General features: G+C 42.0%; 1 protein-coding gene across 2 annotated transcripts in view; it reads left to right on the top strand.

Moving 5' to 3' along the window:
- Positions 1-18,559, top strand: part of ADAMTSL3 (ADAMTS like 3) — a 337,319-nt gene that overhangs the window by 142,601 nt on the left and 176,159 nt on the right. For both annotated transcript variants that reach the window (XM_038532980.1, XM_038532981.1), the window contains exon 7: positions 4,747-4,873. In XM_038532980.1, coding sequence (XP_038388908.1) covers positions 4,747-4,873 — 127 coding nt within the window. The remainder of the gene's footprint in view (positions 1-4,746; positions 4,874-18,559) is intronic.

Below are 18,559 nucleotides of genomic sequence, written 5' to 3' on the forward strand. Positions count from 1 at the left end.
GCTGGGTAGATGAAGAAACCACTTTGTAGTTACAGTAAAACTAACATTTATTGGGTGTTTAGTGTCAGGTATTGTCTGAAGCACTTGGCTGTAGGTCCTTATATGTGTGAGGTAGGTACAGTCATTGTCCCCACTTGGAAACTAGATTTGAAGAGCCTAAGGGATTTTCCTGCATTGCATGGCTGCAAAGTGGTAGAGCTGGAATTTGGACCCATGCTACCTAATCTCAGAATCTGTTTTCTTAGTCACTGTACTTTACTGATGGTCCTTGAAAGTATTATGATGCCTGAAGTGTAGCTGAAGTTTGTAACGGGAAATGAGAGGTGGTTCTGGTAGAGGACAGCCAGGACAACAGGGGGGCCTTGCACAGACAACACAGTCATGCTTAGACAAACTCAAGTGTCTCCACACTTCGCAGAGACAGAAAGTGCTCGGATATGGTCATGCTGAGCATGAAGGCTGTTGGGACCTGGAGACTATGTACTTGTTCATTGTGAAAGGGACAACTAACATAAACACGTTAGAGTTTCTATTTGTCAACAGAAGCCAGAAATTGGGATTTTAATGCGAAATGTCCAATTAAAAAAAAACCTTGCTATTTTAATGACCTTGCTTTGTCCATTAATGGTTAGGTTGTGCTCTTTCTGACACTGGCCAAGTTTTCCTGCAGTAACCAACAACCACCACAGTTCAGTGGCTTAACACTATTAAAGATCATTTCTTGCTAATGCTACTTGTCCACCATCAGTCAGCAGGAGGTCTCTGTTCTTTGAATATCAAGAGATCAGACTGAGGGAGGTTTTATTCGAACACATGTTTTACATAATAACTACAGTAGCAATAAGAGTAACTGACCCTTAAAGCTTCTTACAGAAATGACACTGGCACTTAGATTCAGTTCATTGGCCCAAGATGGTCAAGACCACACTTAACTTCTAAGGAGATGGAGAAGTATCGTCCTTCCAGGGCTGAAAGGAGAAGCTCCATATTTTAGAACATCTCTAATGACGACTGTAGCTCTATATACTCTGATTTTCAAGGCAGACATCTAGAGTTTTTTCCTAATGTAGCATCCAGTTTTCAGAGATCTCAAACAAAAGTTGACTCAAAAAACTGGTTCTAGAAAGATTAAATTAGATTTACCTAAAAAGATTCCTAGGTGGCTTAATATGGAGTGAGGAGGCCACCTATTTAAATACTATGTTCTTTTAGCTGATTAGGAATTCGTATGCAGAAATAGTGAAATATCCTTAGCTGAAGTGATGATTTATGTAGGAGTATATATTCCCAAAGGTACTGCTCATATATTTTAAATATTTGTTTAAATCAGACATTTTGTGTAGCTTGTCTCATTAGCACTGTAGGACATGAGCCTTGTCTTGTTAGATTATACCCTGTCATGCCTGCCTATATACAAATTTAATAGATGTTAATCTCTTGATATGTTTTATTGGTTCGTGGTTTTTAAATCATTACAATTAAAGATCTTGACTTTCGGAGATGTCATAGAGGTTGAAAACACCTCAGGGTAGCTTTTCAGAAGTTGCTTATTATTGATTATGATGAGACCTGAGAGCCCAAATTCAGTAGGCCCATGGTTTCAAGGGCCATTCTGACTTATACCCTCTGAATTACAAGGCAATCAGAGCTGCTTCTCAGATATTATTTTTCTGTGATGTTTTCACTTGCTTTTTTTGGCTGTAAGATTTGGATGAACTGTCACTTGAAACAAAATTCTGAAACAAATGTAAGTGCTCAGGGAAGTGTTTGCTTGCCTAAGATCTTACAAGGCCCTAAACACTCTTCAAAACAAGCCCATCCTAGCTGCTAAGCCCACACCCTTTCTGGATGACCAGATAGACAGTTATTCTCATTCTCATGAAATGCGAAGTGCTCAGGGACATGAATTGTGAGGACAGAGGTTGGCTCGGGAACAGTGTTTCTATAACTTAATGGTAGAATTACTCCCCTTGGAGAAAGTTGCATGAACACAAGTTACTCATTGATTGAATCCCAACCATGCAAGTGCGTTTCCAAAATCAGTCATTCTTCATTTGCTCCACGTGTGCTGCTAAGTATTAATATAATTGCCTGTGTGACTTGGTTCTCTATGACCTATCCCACTGTTACCAAAGGTAAAGAAGGTGTGCCATGGTATTAAGATTCTGGAGTCAACCGACCTGAATTTTCAGGCCATTACTGGTGCTGTTTACTAGCTGTGTGATGCTGGCAGGTCATTTAACCTCACTGACATTCAGATGCCTTATTTGTAAAATAGAGGCAGAAAAAATCACCTATGTCATCAGGTTGCTGTGAAGATTCAATGATGTATGTGATGTGCTTGGCATAATGCCAGACACATGGTAGGCATTCAGTAAAAAAAATCAACTATTAATATTTCATTACCACCTTTATAAAAATATACAATAAGGATGAAAGGATCTCAAAAGTCTTTGGATTTAGCTACTCCTCAGATAATTTAATTCCCTCTCCAGTTTCCCCGCCAGAAAGTCTCCTACCTAGCTCACGGTTGAACACTTGGTGCTGGATAACTCTGACTTTTCAAACTCTTTGACATTGAACTAAACTTCAGCTTAAACCTGTAGTTTTCACCATTTGGAAACACAAGGAACAAATGTAATCCCTTTCTTCATGACAGCCCGTTGTAAATTTAAAAATATCTTTAATCACAGGCTTTTCCTTAAACTTCCTTGGAACTTTTCCTACCTCTCCCTGAAACTTTCATTTGATCTTTCTCCTTCCCTTCAGCACTGAAATTTTGGAAAGAATAGTCTGTAGATGTGGTTTCAACTCCCTCCAGTTTTATTTTGTCTTCAACACCTTGGATGTAGTGATTCAGCAACTCCCTGCTCCGAGGTTTAGGGGCTATGCCCAGGACTCAAAACAAAATGAAAAACAGAGAGGATAGAAGGGGGCCTTTTTTAAAAAAAAGGTTTTATTTATTTATCCAATAGGGACACAAAGAGAGGCAGAGACATAGGCAGAGGGAGAAGCAGGCTCCCTGTGGGGAGCCCGATGCAAGACTCTATCCCAGGACCCCAGGATCAAGACCTGAACCAAAGGCAGACGCTCAACTACTGAGCGTTCCAGGTGCCCCAAGAAGGGAGCCTTTTTTGTTGAGTCCTTTGTAATGTTGTAATCCCTATACTAAGAGAGTCTACATACATATTCTCATTTTATCCTTACTAGATCTTGGGTAAAATGTGTATTATTGTCTGTGTGTTAGTCTTGAGGAAGATGTGTCTCTGAGTGTTTGAACTGTTTACTGTCTGCCATCTTGAACGGGTTGGAGGGGTGGGACAGGGAGGCTCTCTGCCTCCAGAGTCCCTGCACTTAAACACCATGTATAGAAATGCAAATAAAGTTGAGTAACACAGGGAGGTAGAAAGAAACTTTCTCACCAGTTCATATTAGTGGGCACATGTTATGTAGAAGACCGATTTGTACCGTAAAAAGAAATGTGCCTAGCCCTTGTCCTCATTTATGGAAGCTCACAATCTGGCAAAGATGCACACATGTATGCACACACACAGATACCTCACAAAAATAATAACTCACGAAGGACTGAAAGGTAGCAGTATAGGCATGTGCTATGAGGTCACTCCCATTCATTCCTTTTCTGCATTTAAGAAATGGTTTATGAAGAGCCCAGATGTCCATCAACAGATGAATGGATAAAGAAGAGGTGGTATATGTGCAAGTGTGTGTGTGTGTGTGTGTGTGTGTGTGTGTAGGAATACTACTTAGCCATCAAAACAAATATAAAATTGTATTATTTGCAATGATGTGGATGGAACCAGAGTGTTATGCTAAACAAGATAAGCCAGTCAAAGAAAGACAAATACCATATAATCTCACTCATATGTGGAATTTAAGAAACAAAGCAGATGAACAAAGGGGAAGGGAAAGAAAAATAAAATAAGATGAAAACAGGGAGGCAAACCATAAGAGACTTAACTCTAGGAAACAAACAGGGTTGCTGGAGAAGAGGGGGTAGGAGGATGGGGTTACTGGGTGATGGGCATTAAGGAGGGCACTTGATGTGATGAGCACTGGGTGTTATATGCAACTGACGAATCACTCAACTCTACCCCTGAAACTAATAATACACTATATGTTAACTAAATTGAATTTAAATAAAAATTTTAAAAAGAAATGGTTTACAAAAGTGTGTCTATAGATCTCATAACAGAGGAAGACACACATAGGTATAGGCATAAATAATGATAGAAGGATATATAAAGAGCCAGAGTATAGAGAGATATGGATATGTAAAGATGTTGGGAGATAAGTATGTGGAGATTGAGATACAAACAGAGGGGAAAATGTATAAAACTATGGCCTGGAAGGATACTCGTCAACTTCAGTGTAGGGGCCAGAGAAGAGGGGAGGTGTGGGGAGCCAGGGGGGGCAGAGGAAACAGCCTCTGTAATGTTCTGTTCATTTTATATACATAAAAATATATGACTAAAATAAAGAGATAAATTAAGATGTAAAGGGAGGGACACAATTCTCTTTTAACTAGACTGGGCCCTTGGTAAGATTCCTACCAGGAATCTTAAGGCTTTCTGTCATTTTTAGCTTGAAAACTCTGTCACCGTGAGAGAGCCCAGTGGTTAATTAGGGAAGGTTTGCGCCCGGGGGCGGGGTGGGGGCCTCCCGAGGGCCCTGGCCCCTCAGCCATCCCCGGATCCTGACACCTGCTGCTGTCGCTTCTGCCCGCAGGCCGTGGGCTGTGATCGGCGCCTGGGGAGCAGCGCCCGGGAGGACAGCTGCGGCGTCTGTGCTGGCAACGGCTCCACCTGCAGGCTCGTGCGGGGACAATCCAAGTCGCACGTTTCTCCTGAAAAAAGTAGGTCTGCAACCCGCCGCTGTGTTCCCACAGGACAGAAGGTGCTCCGGACCCCCTGGTCCCCGAATACCGAATACCGTCTTCCTAACTGAAGCTTTTTGTTGGAAAGCGCTGTTGACTAGTTTCCGGAAAGTCAGATTTCTTTGAAAACATGTCTGTCAGACGTTTGGTTCCATTGGTTTTTTCCCAAGACTACCCATTTCATTGAATCATGACCATTACAGAATACGACTAGGTTGGTTTTTTTTTTTAATTTGCTGGTTTTTTTAAAGATTTTATTTATTTATTCACGAGAGATATACAGAGAGAGAGGCAGAGACACCGGCAGAGGGAGAAGCAGGCTTCATGCCGGAAGCCCGAGGTGGGACTGGATCCCAGGCGGGTGTCACCACCTGAGTCGAAGGCAGGCGCTCAACCACTGAGCCACCCAGGTGCCCCATTTGCTATTTTTTTTTTTAAGGTAAAGCATGAAGTAGTAATTTTTGATTTGCCTCCCTTGATTGCTAACAAGGCAGAAAATCTTGTCACTAGTGGTTCTTGCCCCTCTATTCCTTCTTATCTTTCGGTCAGCTCCTAAAGTCACTTACTCATTTTTTCTGCTTGGACATTGATTTTTTACCCACCATCGTGAGCTTTTATTACATCGTGAGTATTAACCTTTTGCCTGTTACATTGATTTTATTTTAATTTTAACTTTCAGATTTCTTTGTGATGGCTCTTTTAAATATTGGTTTCCATTCGTTACTTGACTTTCAGTATTGTTTGTATTTTTGGGATCCATAGTTTCTAAGTTTTATAGCCTCAGAAATGTTCATGCTTCTAATTTAATGGTATCTGCCTTTTTGAATCCTTCGATTTGGGGGTCAGTAAACCTTTTGAGTAAAGGGTCAGATAGTATTTTAGGGCTTTACAGGGCATATATATCCATGGTCTTAACTATTGTGCGCTGCTGTTGCAGCACAGAAACAGCCACAGACAACTCATGAACAAAGGGCATAGTTGTGTTCCAGTAAAGCTTTATTACTACGGGTATCAATTCAAGCTGGACTTGCTGTAGAAGTCAGCCATGGAAAATGGGGAGTGGAGGGAAGAGATACCCCAAGGCCCAAAGGTGACTGTGGCAACAAGCAGCAGTGATAGGCAGGGGCCAGGGGTTGAGAGGCCTCTGTCACCTGTTACTGACTGGAGGAGGTGATGAAGCCAGCACCTGGAAGGAGGTGTGGCTAGTGACCTGGGCAAGTCTGTTACACCACCAATTCCTTGGTGGCAGAGAAGAGGTTTTGTCCCAGCAAGCTGGCGCAGAAGTAAGTGAAAGCACTGAGGGTGTAGGTGACACCTGTGATGCTATGGGGCATATGAAGCAGGACTGTACTGGTGGTGCGCTTTGGAGGGACCTCAAACCTCAAAGTGGTAGTAAAAATCCTTCCAAAAATACCACGCATAAGAGTCGCTGTTCATACTGGACATCCCCCATTGTGGGAGCTGTTATCCTAGGCTGCTGCTTCTTCCTCTTTTTTTTTTTTTTGTATATTTTTTTATTGGAGTTCAATTTGCCAACATATAGCATATCACCCAGTGCTCATCCCGTCAAGTGCCCCGCTCAGTGCCCATTACCCAGTCACCCCAGCCCCCCGCCTAAGCTTCTTACTCCAGGTTGGAAGGCAGATCCTCCCGAGAGGACCTTATTGAAATCTGGAGGGGCTCCTCTACCCACTTGGGAGCAAAAACTGTGGCTTTTCTGAAGGCTGCAGTGACGCTCTCTTCTGGAATCCTGCCAGGTGTGTTCTTCTCCCTTTGGCATCCAGGTGGTGAGCCAGACATCCATCCCAGACCCGGGGCCATGTCCTTCACTTCCTGAGACTTCCTCCCAAAGCACCTGCTCACTGCTCTGTGTCCTCACCAGGGCTTCCTTTCTTCACTAATTTCTATGCGCACCTTTATGTCTCAAAGTCTTCTTTTATAATTACAGTCCATATGTCCTAGTGACATTATCCTTTGGTAAAAAGGCTTGCTTTTCAATACTTTGAATGCACATTAGACATTCATACTAAAGTAGCATACTCTGGTTTTGAAGCTTTCCTTTTTCCATTTTTTAAAAAGTAAATATATAAAAATATATATATTTATATTTATATATATTTACATATATGTTTTAATTCTGACAAAAAAACCTAGATTTGTTATAAATTCAGGAGAATAACTGTAATCTGTTTGGTATTTAAATAAGTAATCTCTGAACATCTAAAAGAAATATATAAATATATATCCAAAATATACAGAAGAATAAATGAGAATGGAATCAGATGGTTTATAAAAAGTTAGTTATACTCAAAAGAACACAGTAATGAAGAGGAAAAATACAAGGCATATAGAAAATTAAAAAAAAAAACAAACAGACCTTATTTACAAAAATACAAGTTTACAAAAAAATAAATTTACAACCTTCAGGTTGTAGTTTGTGGACCTCTGCCTTAAAGGGAAAAAATATTATTCCTGTGTTTTCTGCCAGCACTTTTATGGTTTTGTTTTCCTCCTTTAGTATCTTTTGTTCATTTGAATTTATTTTGATGTGACTTATGAAATAGGGATTTTATTTATTCTTTCCAAATAGGGAGAGCACCATGGGAGGGGTGGAGGGTAGAGAGATTTCCAGGCAGAGGAAATCTGAATTTCAGATGATCCTGAATTTCAGATGACCCTAATTCGGTATGACCCTAAAAGAAAAGCCTTGGGATCCCTGGGTGGCTTAGCGGTTCAGCGCCTGCCTTTGACCCAGGGCGTGATCCTGGAGTCCCGGGATCGAGTCCTGCATCGGGCTCCGGGCATGGAGCCTGCTTCTCCCTCTGCCTCTCTCTCTCTCTCTCTCTCTCTGTCTGTCTATCATGAATAAATAAATAAAATTAAAAAAAAATAAAGGAAAATCCTTGGCATCCTTGAGGAACTATTAATATGTTGCTCAGGCCTGAATCCCATTCCACCTGGTTGGGGTGAAGGATGAGACAGATGGCATTCAGGAGGCAGCCATATGGGCTTTCATTGTTGTCCTGCACACTTCATGTTAAGTGGAGTCACCAGAGCAAGTCAGGCAGATGAGTGACATGATTAGATGTGTGTTTTAGTAAAATAATTCTGGCAGCACAGGGAGGTTGGGCTCCGTGTGAGGTGAGCCTAGAGGCAAAGAGCCCAAATGGGAAGCTTTTTAAAAAATACTCAAAAGTATTTGAAAAAATGAAGCCCTAGTCTAGGGAATTGCGGTGGGAGAGGTAGAGGAAGGAACAGATTGAAAAGATCTTTACGGGGTAGAATATGCAGAGTTTGATGATTCTTGGAATGAAGATTGCAAGAGCCAAGAAGTGAGGAAGAGGCCAGTGTTCCAGCTTGAGTGGCAGGGTGGATATGTTTGCTGTTCATTTGGGTGAGAAATTCATGAAGAGGAGTCACATACCAAAGATAAAGGTTCACCTTCCTGGATTTCCCTTCTCTTTGGAAACTTGCCTCCATAAATATTAGATATCTTGATACCTTTCTGATACCTTCAAACAAATGTTGATCATATTCTATTTGTGGTTGAAGGAGTGATCTAAAATATGCTTGTCTATTGTTGACTGGTGGCAAAATTCCCTCATTGATGGTAAATTAGGTAGGTCCACCTAAAGAGATTGTGTAGAATATATTAGGAGGTGAAGAGTTGCATCCTGGGGAACACCTGAAGTCTAGGCTTTTATTTTTATTTTTATTTTATTTATTTTTTAATTGAAGTCTAGGCTTTTAGTCAGCGAAGAAATTTAATGGAATCTGAATGAGAGGAAATGAAAAGAGTAGGTAAATGCAGAACTTAGCAAAAGCAGTGTCATGGAAGCCAGAGGAGTAATTCCAAAAAGGAGGTAATGGGCAACCATGTGAACTGCTGCTGAGATACCAACTGGAATAAGAGTCCAAAATGTACTCTGACAACTCAGAGACCATGTGTGACCTTAGCAAGAGTGGTGTCCATGAATTTCAGGCTGAAGGCAAAGCCCAGTTGCAGTGGATTGGTGAGTGAGCAGAAGGTGAGACTATATAGCAGGAAAGAGTTGCCCTGGACAAAAGGAAGGTATATACCCACACCGTGTCAGCAGCTAGATGACTGTAAAGGCACCATGGAGAACATGGTGAGAAATCAGCAATTTTCCAGCATACTGGGTTTTTTGTTTTTTGTTTTTTGTTTTTTTTTTTTGGTACTGTTCATTAAGAGGTAAGAGCTGCGTAGGAGTAAGAGCTCTCAGAGACTTTAGAGTGTTCGCATAAAAGAAAGGAGAGGAAGGAACTCACCAAAACAGGGAAAAGGGAGAGGAATTGCCGTGAAGTCTATCTGAGATTGGAAACCATGAATTCATAGAGGTTCCAATGGGTGGACTTCATGAAGGAGCTGGCTTTGAGTAGTGGTGCACTGGTAAGAATGCATTCTTCTACAAATCATGGAAAGTTCACCTTTGAAATGCAGGACAGCATTTCAGGCAGTCAAGGTTGGGGAAGCTGTTCTGCTATGTCTTTAAGGACCCAGGCTCCTCTCTGTCTCCTTCATTATCCTTAGAGGATGACTTTCATCTCTGTAGTTGCAAAGTCACTATTAAACATTCATGTTCATCCACCCCCAGACAATAAAGATGGCGGTGCAGCCATCCCTTGAATGCTATATTCTTTATTCAGGAAGAGAAATCCTCCCCGGGGAGGTCTGCCTCTTTGCCTACAAGTGTGCCATGTACACACTGGCTTCTAAGGAGCTGGGAGAGCAAGTCTACAGCATTCCACCCACTCTGTTGTTACTAACATTGATACAGTGCTTTATCACACGGAGTTCCCTTCAGGCACAGCCTATCACTTAATTCCACTAAGCCTTTCCATCGTAGCTTTGATACTGTCAAACCCATTTGATGAATGAGGAGACTATGGACCAGAGATGTTAAGGAACATCTCTCATAACCAATTATGAAAGGCAATATAGGAAAGAAATTGGGCTCTGGGGCCAGTGTTCAAATCCTGGGTTTGTTGCTTACTGCTGTGTAAGCAGAACACTTTTTTTTTTTTTAACCTCCTGTGTATATTTTGGTTTTCTCATTTAAATTGGAAATGGCAATAGTCCTCCCTTTGTAGAGGTATTGTTTAATAAGTAAATCAGTCATGCTGAGCATTGCAAATAGTGTCTGGCACCTAGTGAGTGCCCACTAAATGCTAGCAGTGTTTTTATTAGACATGTGGCTCATTTGGGTACCAATGGATGTCACACCTTTTGCATACATTCAATGTATATGTGGATATTTGCCAGCAGATGTCCAAGTCAACATTTTGTCAATCTGGATATTGTTTGTAAGAGAGCTACTGATGGGTGTGGAGGAATAACTTGTCAGAAGTGTCAAGGAAGAGTGAATTAGAAACTAAGGGAGGAGGAAATATTCAGCTCAGGGGAAGACCAAGAAGAGCCAGCCTGGACCGTAAACAGTTAATTCAGGTCTGCTTTTGGACAAGAAGATGGAATGGGGAACATAATAGCCAGCTCTGGTGTTGGGGAAGTGCCTAGAGTTAGCACTGGCTTTAAAAAGCCTGGAAGTCTCATTAGAAATAGATGTGGTCTTGTCAGGATCCAAGAGAGATTAGAAACTGAGATAATTCTAATTGAGCCAGGGGAGAAGTCAAGTGAAATTGGGTCAAGAAATCAGTGTTTTGGGGGGAAGTGTGCCGAAGAGGCTCTGAAATGGGAAGGGATAGATGGGGAGGGGTGCTGGCTGAAAGGGGCCTGCTTGTACTTCACAGTTTCGCACTCCTGGTAAGGTAGATCAGATTCTCTCTGTGTCTCTCTCATGCATGGATTTATGCTTTGCGGATTATAGATCCTTTTGAGAATCTATTGGAAGTTATATGTCTTGTATGTATTTCCTCCAGGAAAATAGAGGGAAAATGCATATGTCCCCATAAGGCCCAAATTTGCCAGTCTGATTTTTTTTTTTTTTTTTTTTTGAGGGCATCTCAGACCCCTGTACCAGTTCAGGGCATTCCAGGTCAAAACCCCTAAAAATCTAATCTTTGTGATTAATTTCCCCAAAAGGGTGATGAGAGCATCCGGACAGATCCCTGAACATGGGAGGAGAGGTGATATGGTGAGAGCGGGGCTGCTGGCCCGTCATCAGGCTCCGTACCTCTGTGCTTGGGCTATAGCTAAACTCAGCAGATCCCTGTCTGCATGAAAACAATGCTGCTACTCGTCCTTGATTTTCAATATAGCCCCTTCTTGTCTGTTATTGCTCCGAAACTGGCCTGCTGCAGCCGTTCTTGGCCAGGATTTTCTGTGGGCCATATGGAAGCACTTCCCTATAATCATGCTTTGTGTGAAAGAAATGTGGGAAATTAAGCCATGTCTCTCCCCGAGTGTGCATCACTGGGCCTGTAGAGTGCACAGAGCTCCTACGTCCTCACCTTGCCAAGTGATCATTCCTGTCTTCCTTGGGGCTCACCCTGAGGCAGGCCATGGCCACGAGAGGCCATTGGCACAGGCTCACTCTGGAGAAAGTGCTCAAGGCTGCTTCCAGGCTATCATTCCCACCATGCCGCAAGGCAGATTCAAGGTTGTAGCTCCTGGAGCCAAAACTTTTGCTATGAGAAAAATCCGAAATTAATCCAGATACAACACGCAAATTTCCTGTTCTGCAGGAGAAGGGGAGAGACTCAACTAACAATGGCATAAATAGCTTTGGATGTTGATTCAGGGAAGTAGAGGCCACTCAGTTTTTAAAGAGAGAAAACTCTACACACAGCAACAAAGAAGCAAACACATCTATTTGGAGTCTTGATTTGGCATTTAGGTACTCTGTACTGTTTCCAGGTTTGTCCATTATTTTGCTTTTGTTTTGTTTTGTTTTGTTTTTTTTTTTTAGTAGACACCACACCCAGCATGGAGCCCAATGGAGGGCTTGAACTCATGACCTCAGATGAAGACCTGAGCTGAGAGCAAGAGTCAGACCCTTAATCGACTGAGCCACCCAGGCACCCCCACTATTTTGGTCTTCTCCACATAAGGGTGCACATGCATGAGGCAAATAAACAAGCTCACTTGGTCTGGTCTGGCCTCTTCGTGTATTTTTACCTGGCGGCAACCAAGCCTATTGATACAGTGATGCCCAAGGCTGACCTGGAACCCCAGCATTTCAGTAATATTTGATGTTTTAAGATAACCACACCCTCTTACAAAACTTCCCTTGCTTGGTACTCCTGACAGAAATAGAATCCTGGGCCTGGAGGGTTATTATTATGATATTTTCTCTTCACACACAGTCCATTTTTCCTTTGACTGTCACTTCCAAAAATAGCCCATACACTGAGATCATTCCGTAGCAGGGAAGACTGTATTAGCTGTAACGTAGCACACAGACTGCTCACATCATCTCTCTCTACCTTCCCATTCATCCTTCTAGGGCAGTATTCTGACCAATTATATTCTTATACCAGAACTCTGTGTGGATAAGAAAGATTCAAATCCAACAGTTTTAATGAGATATTCTCCGCCCCCGCCCCCCCCCCCCCCATTTAATTCAATGAGAGCAGGTGGTGGAGGAAAGATCCTGATGCTGGATATCTAGGGCCTGGTGTTCCTGCTCTTTCCAGCTCTTTCCCACTCCTCTATGTCTGTGTTCTGTGTCCTCTGCATAAGGAAAAACAAGAGCAAAATGACCTGCTGGCTCCACTGCGAAGGAGTGCCATGGATTGTGTTTTTCACAAAGTAGGCAGACTAACCATGAACTCCCCCGCTTCAAGCTTCTTCATGAATTGCCTTTATACTTAGGGTAAAATCCATTACACTTTCTATGACCTTCAAAGTCTTGCATGATTGGCTCCGTGTTATGTCATGTGCACCATTTTGCCCCTAATGCACTAGGCTCCAGTCTAACTATCTGGAAGATTCTAGAGTGCAAGTACCCTTCCCCTCCATGGGTCTTTGCAATGACCAATCCCTGCACCTGGAATACACTTCCCTTAGCTCTTAACATGGTTGCTTGCCTCTTTCTCCACCTTGAGCTGGCATGTCACCTCCTCAAGGAGGCTTTCTCTGACCAATCTACCAATCTACAGTTGGCTGTTCTCTTTTCTGTTTACTTCCTGCTTGGCCTTTATAGAGCATGTCACAGGAGTTCAATACATATTGAATGAATGAATACAGGCTCTTTGCTAGAGATGATTCTGCTTCCTATTATGGTTTCAGCGGGACTAAATAATGTTGTGCAACAGAATTGTGCTGGAAGCCAGAGACTGGGGTAATAACCTCAGCTTGGCCGCTAACTATCTGTGATCTTAGGCGGGATCACAGGGACCTTGGCTTTTTCATCTACATACTAAGAGTGTTAGCATGGATAATTTCCAAGACCTCTTCTGGCTCTGAAAGCCTATTAAGTATATCTGTAATTTATTTCTTGTTTTTAAAAAAGCAGATCTTGGGATTGAATGGAGGTAAGAGAAATAAAAGCAGGATTTTATATGAAGACTTTTTCCAATGCTTTAATGAAAAAGTTCAATAGAGGTGGCTTACCTTTATTCTTAGGGTCCCAGGAAATTTTATATATGCAAGAAAAGTGAGTTGGCATGAAGTCTCCTTTTATCTCCCATGAATCACTGCTTGGGTACCTTTTATCTGCTACCATCACTACCTACATGGGAGGGGTTTTGTTTGTGTGCTGACCCCCCTCATTAGCATGTGAGCTCATCAAGGACCTTTTACACCTGGCCTAATACCTGGCACCTGGTATGTTTTCTGTAAAAGTGTACTGAATTGATTGGACTAGGATTGAAGAACCCACATAGACCAGCTGCCCACTTAGACCAGATGCCCATGTGAATTAAAAGTATTGACAGCCAAGCCCTGTCACACCTGGAGCCACCCAGGAGACCTGACTTCCATGAACCAGATGAGAGCTCGAGGATTCTTGACAATCATAATAACAGTGGCCTCTGTGGGCTCTATGTGGATGTACCAGGCACTGTACTCAGTACTTTTATGTATGATATGATTTACTCTTTACCATAACCCTATAGAGTAGGTTCTGTTACAGCCTCCCCTTTGACAAATGGGACAGTGACAAAGGGGCTCAGTGAAATGAAATACCTTGTCTAAAGCCTCACAGCAAGTAAGTGCTTCAGCTGATCTGACGTCAGAGTCCATATACTCCACCGCCCTCCTGAGCTGTCTTCCAGGGGTAGCCAGATAAGCAAGAGAGGAAATGTCCACTGAGGCCTAGAGAGACGGGGTCAGAACAAAGCACAGACATGGAACCACAAGTGAAGCAAAAGCTGCCTCAACCAGCCAGCCCCTGGCTCCCTGTCTCATAGGCTGGCCCTATGCTTCCTAACCCAGCCTGCACATCAGGACCATCTAGAGAATGTGTTCTGTGTTCTAGTCCTCAAGCCCTACCCTGGAATTTTGGGATGTAAATCTGGACAATTATGTCACCAAATGTTCCGGATGACTCTGATATGTGCCTTTGGTTAATACCTCTGCTTTTCAGCCTCTGATGGCTCTGTAGTGGAGGAGAGACCATTTCCCCCCTACCCTTCTCAGTTCTTGGCTGGCAGCCCCCAGTGATGAGACGGATTAGCAGGAGAAAAAGAAAATTATGTACATAAGTATGGGAGCCCCACAGAGATACGAGACTCAAAGAAGTGGCCAGAGCAGGAAGCTTTTATACCTTTTAAACAAAGGAATGATAAATTTGTGAACAATTGACAAGACAAAGGGTTTGGGCTGTGGGTAGTAAATTGTGACGTAGTAGCGTAGAACTTGATCAAATTCATGAAGCCTTCTTGGCTCTAAATTCCTTGTGTATGGTGATGACAAAAATGCCTTCTACTTCCACCCCACCCCTGGTATGAGGAGGGTGCCTTTCTCACAGGAGATTTACCTTCTCCTCTCAAGTGGACAAAGGAGGGGCAGTGTGTCCTTCCTGCACCTGCTATTTCTCAAGTACTTTTAATTCAAAATAATCAATATACCAAAGTGACATACTTGAGGTAACATGTTCTGAACCCCTGCATCCATCCCACTGTAGAGTCAGAAGGCAAAGGAACATTTAATCCTCATAAGGCTCTTGATTTCTGAGAGGCATTCTAAAGGGCAGAGAAGAAAGTTAGACTGCAATGCTGGGGAACATCTGGACAGACAGTTCTTGCTTGCTGCTTGTGTATAATGAAGCTGTCTATTGCATGCCATTCAATGCGAGTCCTGGAAATGACTATAGAAGGGTACATTCTTAGGCACCCTGCCTATTACCATGCTCTTCTGAGGAAAAGGCATTTTAGGCCAGTAAAGAAACATAGCTCCAGGCTGGGAGCAGATGTTTCTGCATAGACACAAGGGCTGGCAGCCGAGGATACTCAGGTATGGATTCAGTAATAATAGACTTTCATGATATAGCATGGAACTAGCTTGAGGCAGGACCAGGGGATGTTGTAGCAGGGCAGATGTAGGTATAGAAATCACTTTTCAACTTGCAACTGATTGCTCTCACTAAATCAAGTCCCTGACATGTCCCTTCTCTACTTTTAAGAAGTGGTTGTCAATTTCTGAGTTTAACTTTGCCTGTCTTTGCTCATTGGCGTGTCTCATTTGTCCTACCTCCAGCTACAACAGGTGGCGTAGACAATCCTCCAGCTGCAGGACTGGTATCTCCACACACTGACTTTCCCTTCCCTTGTCTTCCACAATCCCCTCCTACATACACAGAGTGACAGGTGAACTTGATCAAAACTGAGTGGCCGACTTTGAAAAGTCCTCAGCCCCTACTCTGTGAGGTGTCACACAGACTATCTCCTTGTAGTGTAAATGACACCAAGTGGTGATGGGCACATGAATGCATTCACAAACACTGTTGTTGCTGAGCTTACAAAATGCTTTCATAGCCACTTTCTCATTTTAAAGGAAAATAAGTACTCTTTCCAATATTTCCATAAGGCTGTTATTATTATTCACATTAGCATTTATTGAGATACCTTCCTTCCTCTTTAAAAACACTCCTTTGTTCCTTGGGAATGGAGAGTGGGGAAGAGGGTGTGTGTGTGTGTGTGTGTGTGTGTGTATGTTTTCACCGAAAGAACAGAAGGGGAAGATAGAGGCAGGGTCAGAAAAGTAGCATAAAAATGCTTGACAGAAAATTTTATTCAGCAAAAAAAAAAAAAAAAACATCCAAATTTTAAAAATTGAAAAACAAAAACCAGGAATGGGAGAGAGGGAATGCGCCTGTCAAGGGGAGAGTAAAGCTTCTCTTTTTTTGTAATACCATGGAAAGGATATATTTAGATTGTTGTAGTTCTAGTTGGACATTACAGTGAAAAATAAACAATCTGATATAAATTACAGTCCTTCTGGGCTGAAACTGATGTTTATTGATTAGTTGATATTGTGTGGACAATTTACTTCCGTACATCTTGCTACTTAACAAAACTGATCTGCAGCAGGAAATGAGACATAGAAAAAATATGATCGAACAGCTGGATTTGAGCATTTATGTGTGGGAGGGAAGTCCATGGAAGCAAATTTAATGGATCCTTAGGTCAGCCCAGTGATTGCAAAATCAAACAAGTAAAATCCATAAAATGAAAATCCGTAATGAACATACTTCTGATGAGTGAGTTTGGGTTTATGCAATTATGATCTGGTTTCATGGTAGACGTTAAGGTTAAGAGTGTAGTTTTTGATTCTAGCCTCAGCTCTACTGCCTTGGAACTCTGTGAACTTGAGAAAGTCATTTAAACTTGAAAAAAAATTAAAAAGAAAAAGAAAAAGAAAAAAAATCCAGTTTTCTTACTTGTAGAAAATGATTTTTATTAGAATTAAAGAGGTAATTTATCTCAAGTCACCTGGCATTGTGCTGGGGGGCATAGCAGGTGCTCAGTGAGGTTTTTTATTTTTATTTTTTGCATTTTAAATTTTATTTGAATTCAATTAATTAACATATAATGTATTATTGGTTTCAGAGGTAGAGATCAGTGGTTCATCAGTCTTTTTTTTTTTCATTTATTTTTATTTAAGTTTGGTTTGCTTACACTAACCCAGCCCTACTGATGCTTAAGTTCTCTTCTAAGCCCTATGTATATATTACCTTGTGGAACTCTCTCAAAACTCGCTCAAAACAAGAATACGTATTATCCTCATTTTATAGATGTAACTGAGGCTCAGAGAAGGTAAGAAATTTGTCTAATGTCATGCAGCAGTTGCAAGTGGCAGCACCAATATTCCAACCCAGGTCTGGCTCCAGCATTTGTGATCTTAACCACCCATCCATATTGCCTTTTCTGGTAGTTTGTGCAGTAACAAAAATGCAGATGACAGTTAATATGTGACAAGAAGTTCCTGGCCTGGAAAATGGCCCAGTGAGTAGCAGTATCAAGAATCTCTTATACCAAACTTCAATTAAAAAGTTTTAGAATAATTCAAACACTGAAAGTGTTCAGCTGGAACCAGTACCTACCACCACCACCACCAGCAAATCTGGGTGTTTCTGGACAGAGACCTGTTGCCATCAACATTGTAGGACGGGACAGAGGAGGAGCCTTTCCTCCATGTGCCATGTTCTCGACCATTAGAATCTACACCATTAGAAGGTATGCCTTTTTTTTTTTTTAAGATTTTATTTATTTATGAGAGAGAGAGAGAGAGAGAGGCAGAGACACAGGCAGAGGGAGAAGCAGGCTCCATGCAGGGAGCCCGACGTGGGACTGGATCCCGGGTCTCCAGGACCAGGTTCAGGGCTAAAGGCGGCGCTAAACCACTGACCCACCCAGGCTGCCCTAGAAGGTATATCTTAAAGCAGCCTTGGAATCAGATCTGATTGGTGGCCTCTTTTGCAAACTCGTGATAGGAGACTTTAAGTGTTCTGTATTTAGCCTGTCCTGAAGCACAAGTAGCAGCCTGCTCCCATGATATTTATGACTGGTTTCTCCATCCATCATGGCTTCTAACTCTGGGTAGCTCCAAACTGAAGGGGATTGACCAAAAGGCTGTTTGTATGGGATTTAAAAGTGGCCCATTGTAACAGAGCAAACATGATAGTAGTATTTATATCAGAGCTAGTAGAATTAAAGGCAAAAAATCCCCAAAGATGAATATTTTATATCCATCAATAATGAAAAATCAGACTTAAAAATTTGCATGCAAATACCATTACATCAAAATATATTTTAAAAACCCTCTAAATATATAAGGAGAAATCAAAAGAAGTAAAACTGCTGTGAGAAACTTTGATACACTTAAGTCAGTATAAATTACATGTAGGGTCTGCACAGTATAATTACTGTTACATTAACAGGTATTACTAAATATTGTATTTTGAGAGAATATACTGTCGTTTTAAGCAGCTATTGACCTTTTATAAAAACTGATTCTGTGCTAGACTCCAAAGAAGATTTGCAAAAAAAATCTTAGTAAAACAGAAACCACCAGAAGAGACCTCGCCCTGCAGCTGCACACAGCCATTCCTTGCTCCCCCCTGTTAACAGAGGCATGAGTGTCTGTCTCCCTTTCCAAGGCTAATTAATCTCTCCATCTGTGTGCTGGACTCTAGCCCCTCTGCTTCCTCAGAGATCCCACTCCACCCATCATCTCCTCTCTCTTCTCCATCTCTCCCTCTCTTCCTTTCTCATCAGGGTTAAAAAAGATCCCAGATTTCTTCC

Source organism: Canis lupus, chromosome 3 (assembly GCF_011100685.1).
Source record: "Canis lupus familiaris isolate Mischka breed German Shepherd chromosome 3, alternate assembly UU_Cfam_GSD_1.0, whole genome shotgun sequence".
Lineage (NCBI taxonomy): Eukaryota > Metazoa > Chordata > Mammalia > Carnivora > Canidae > Canis > Canis lupus.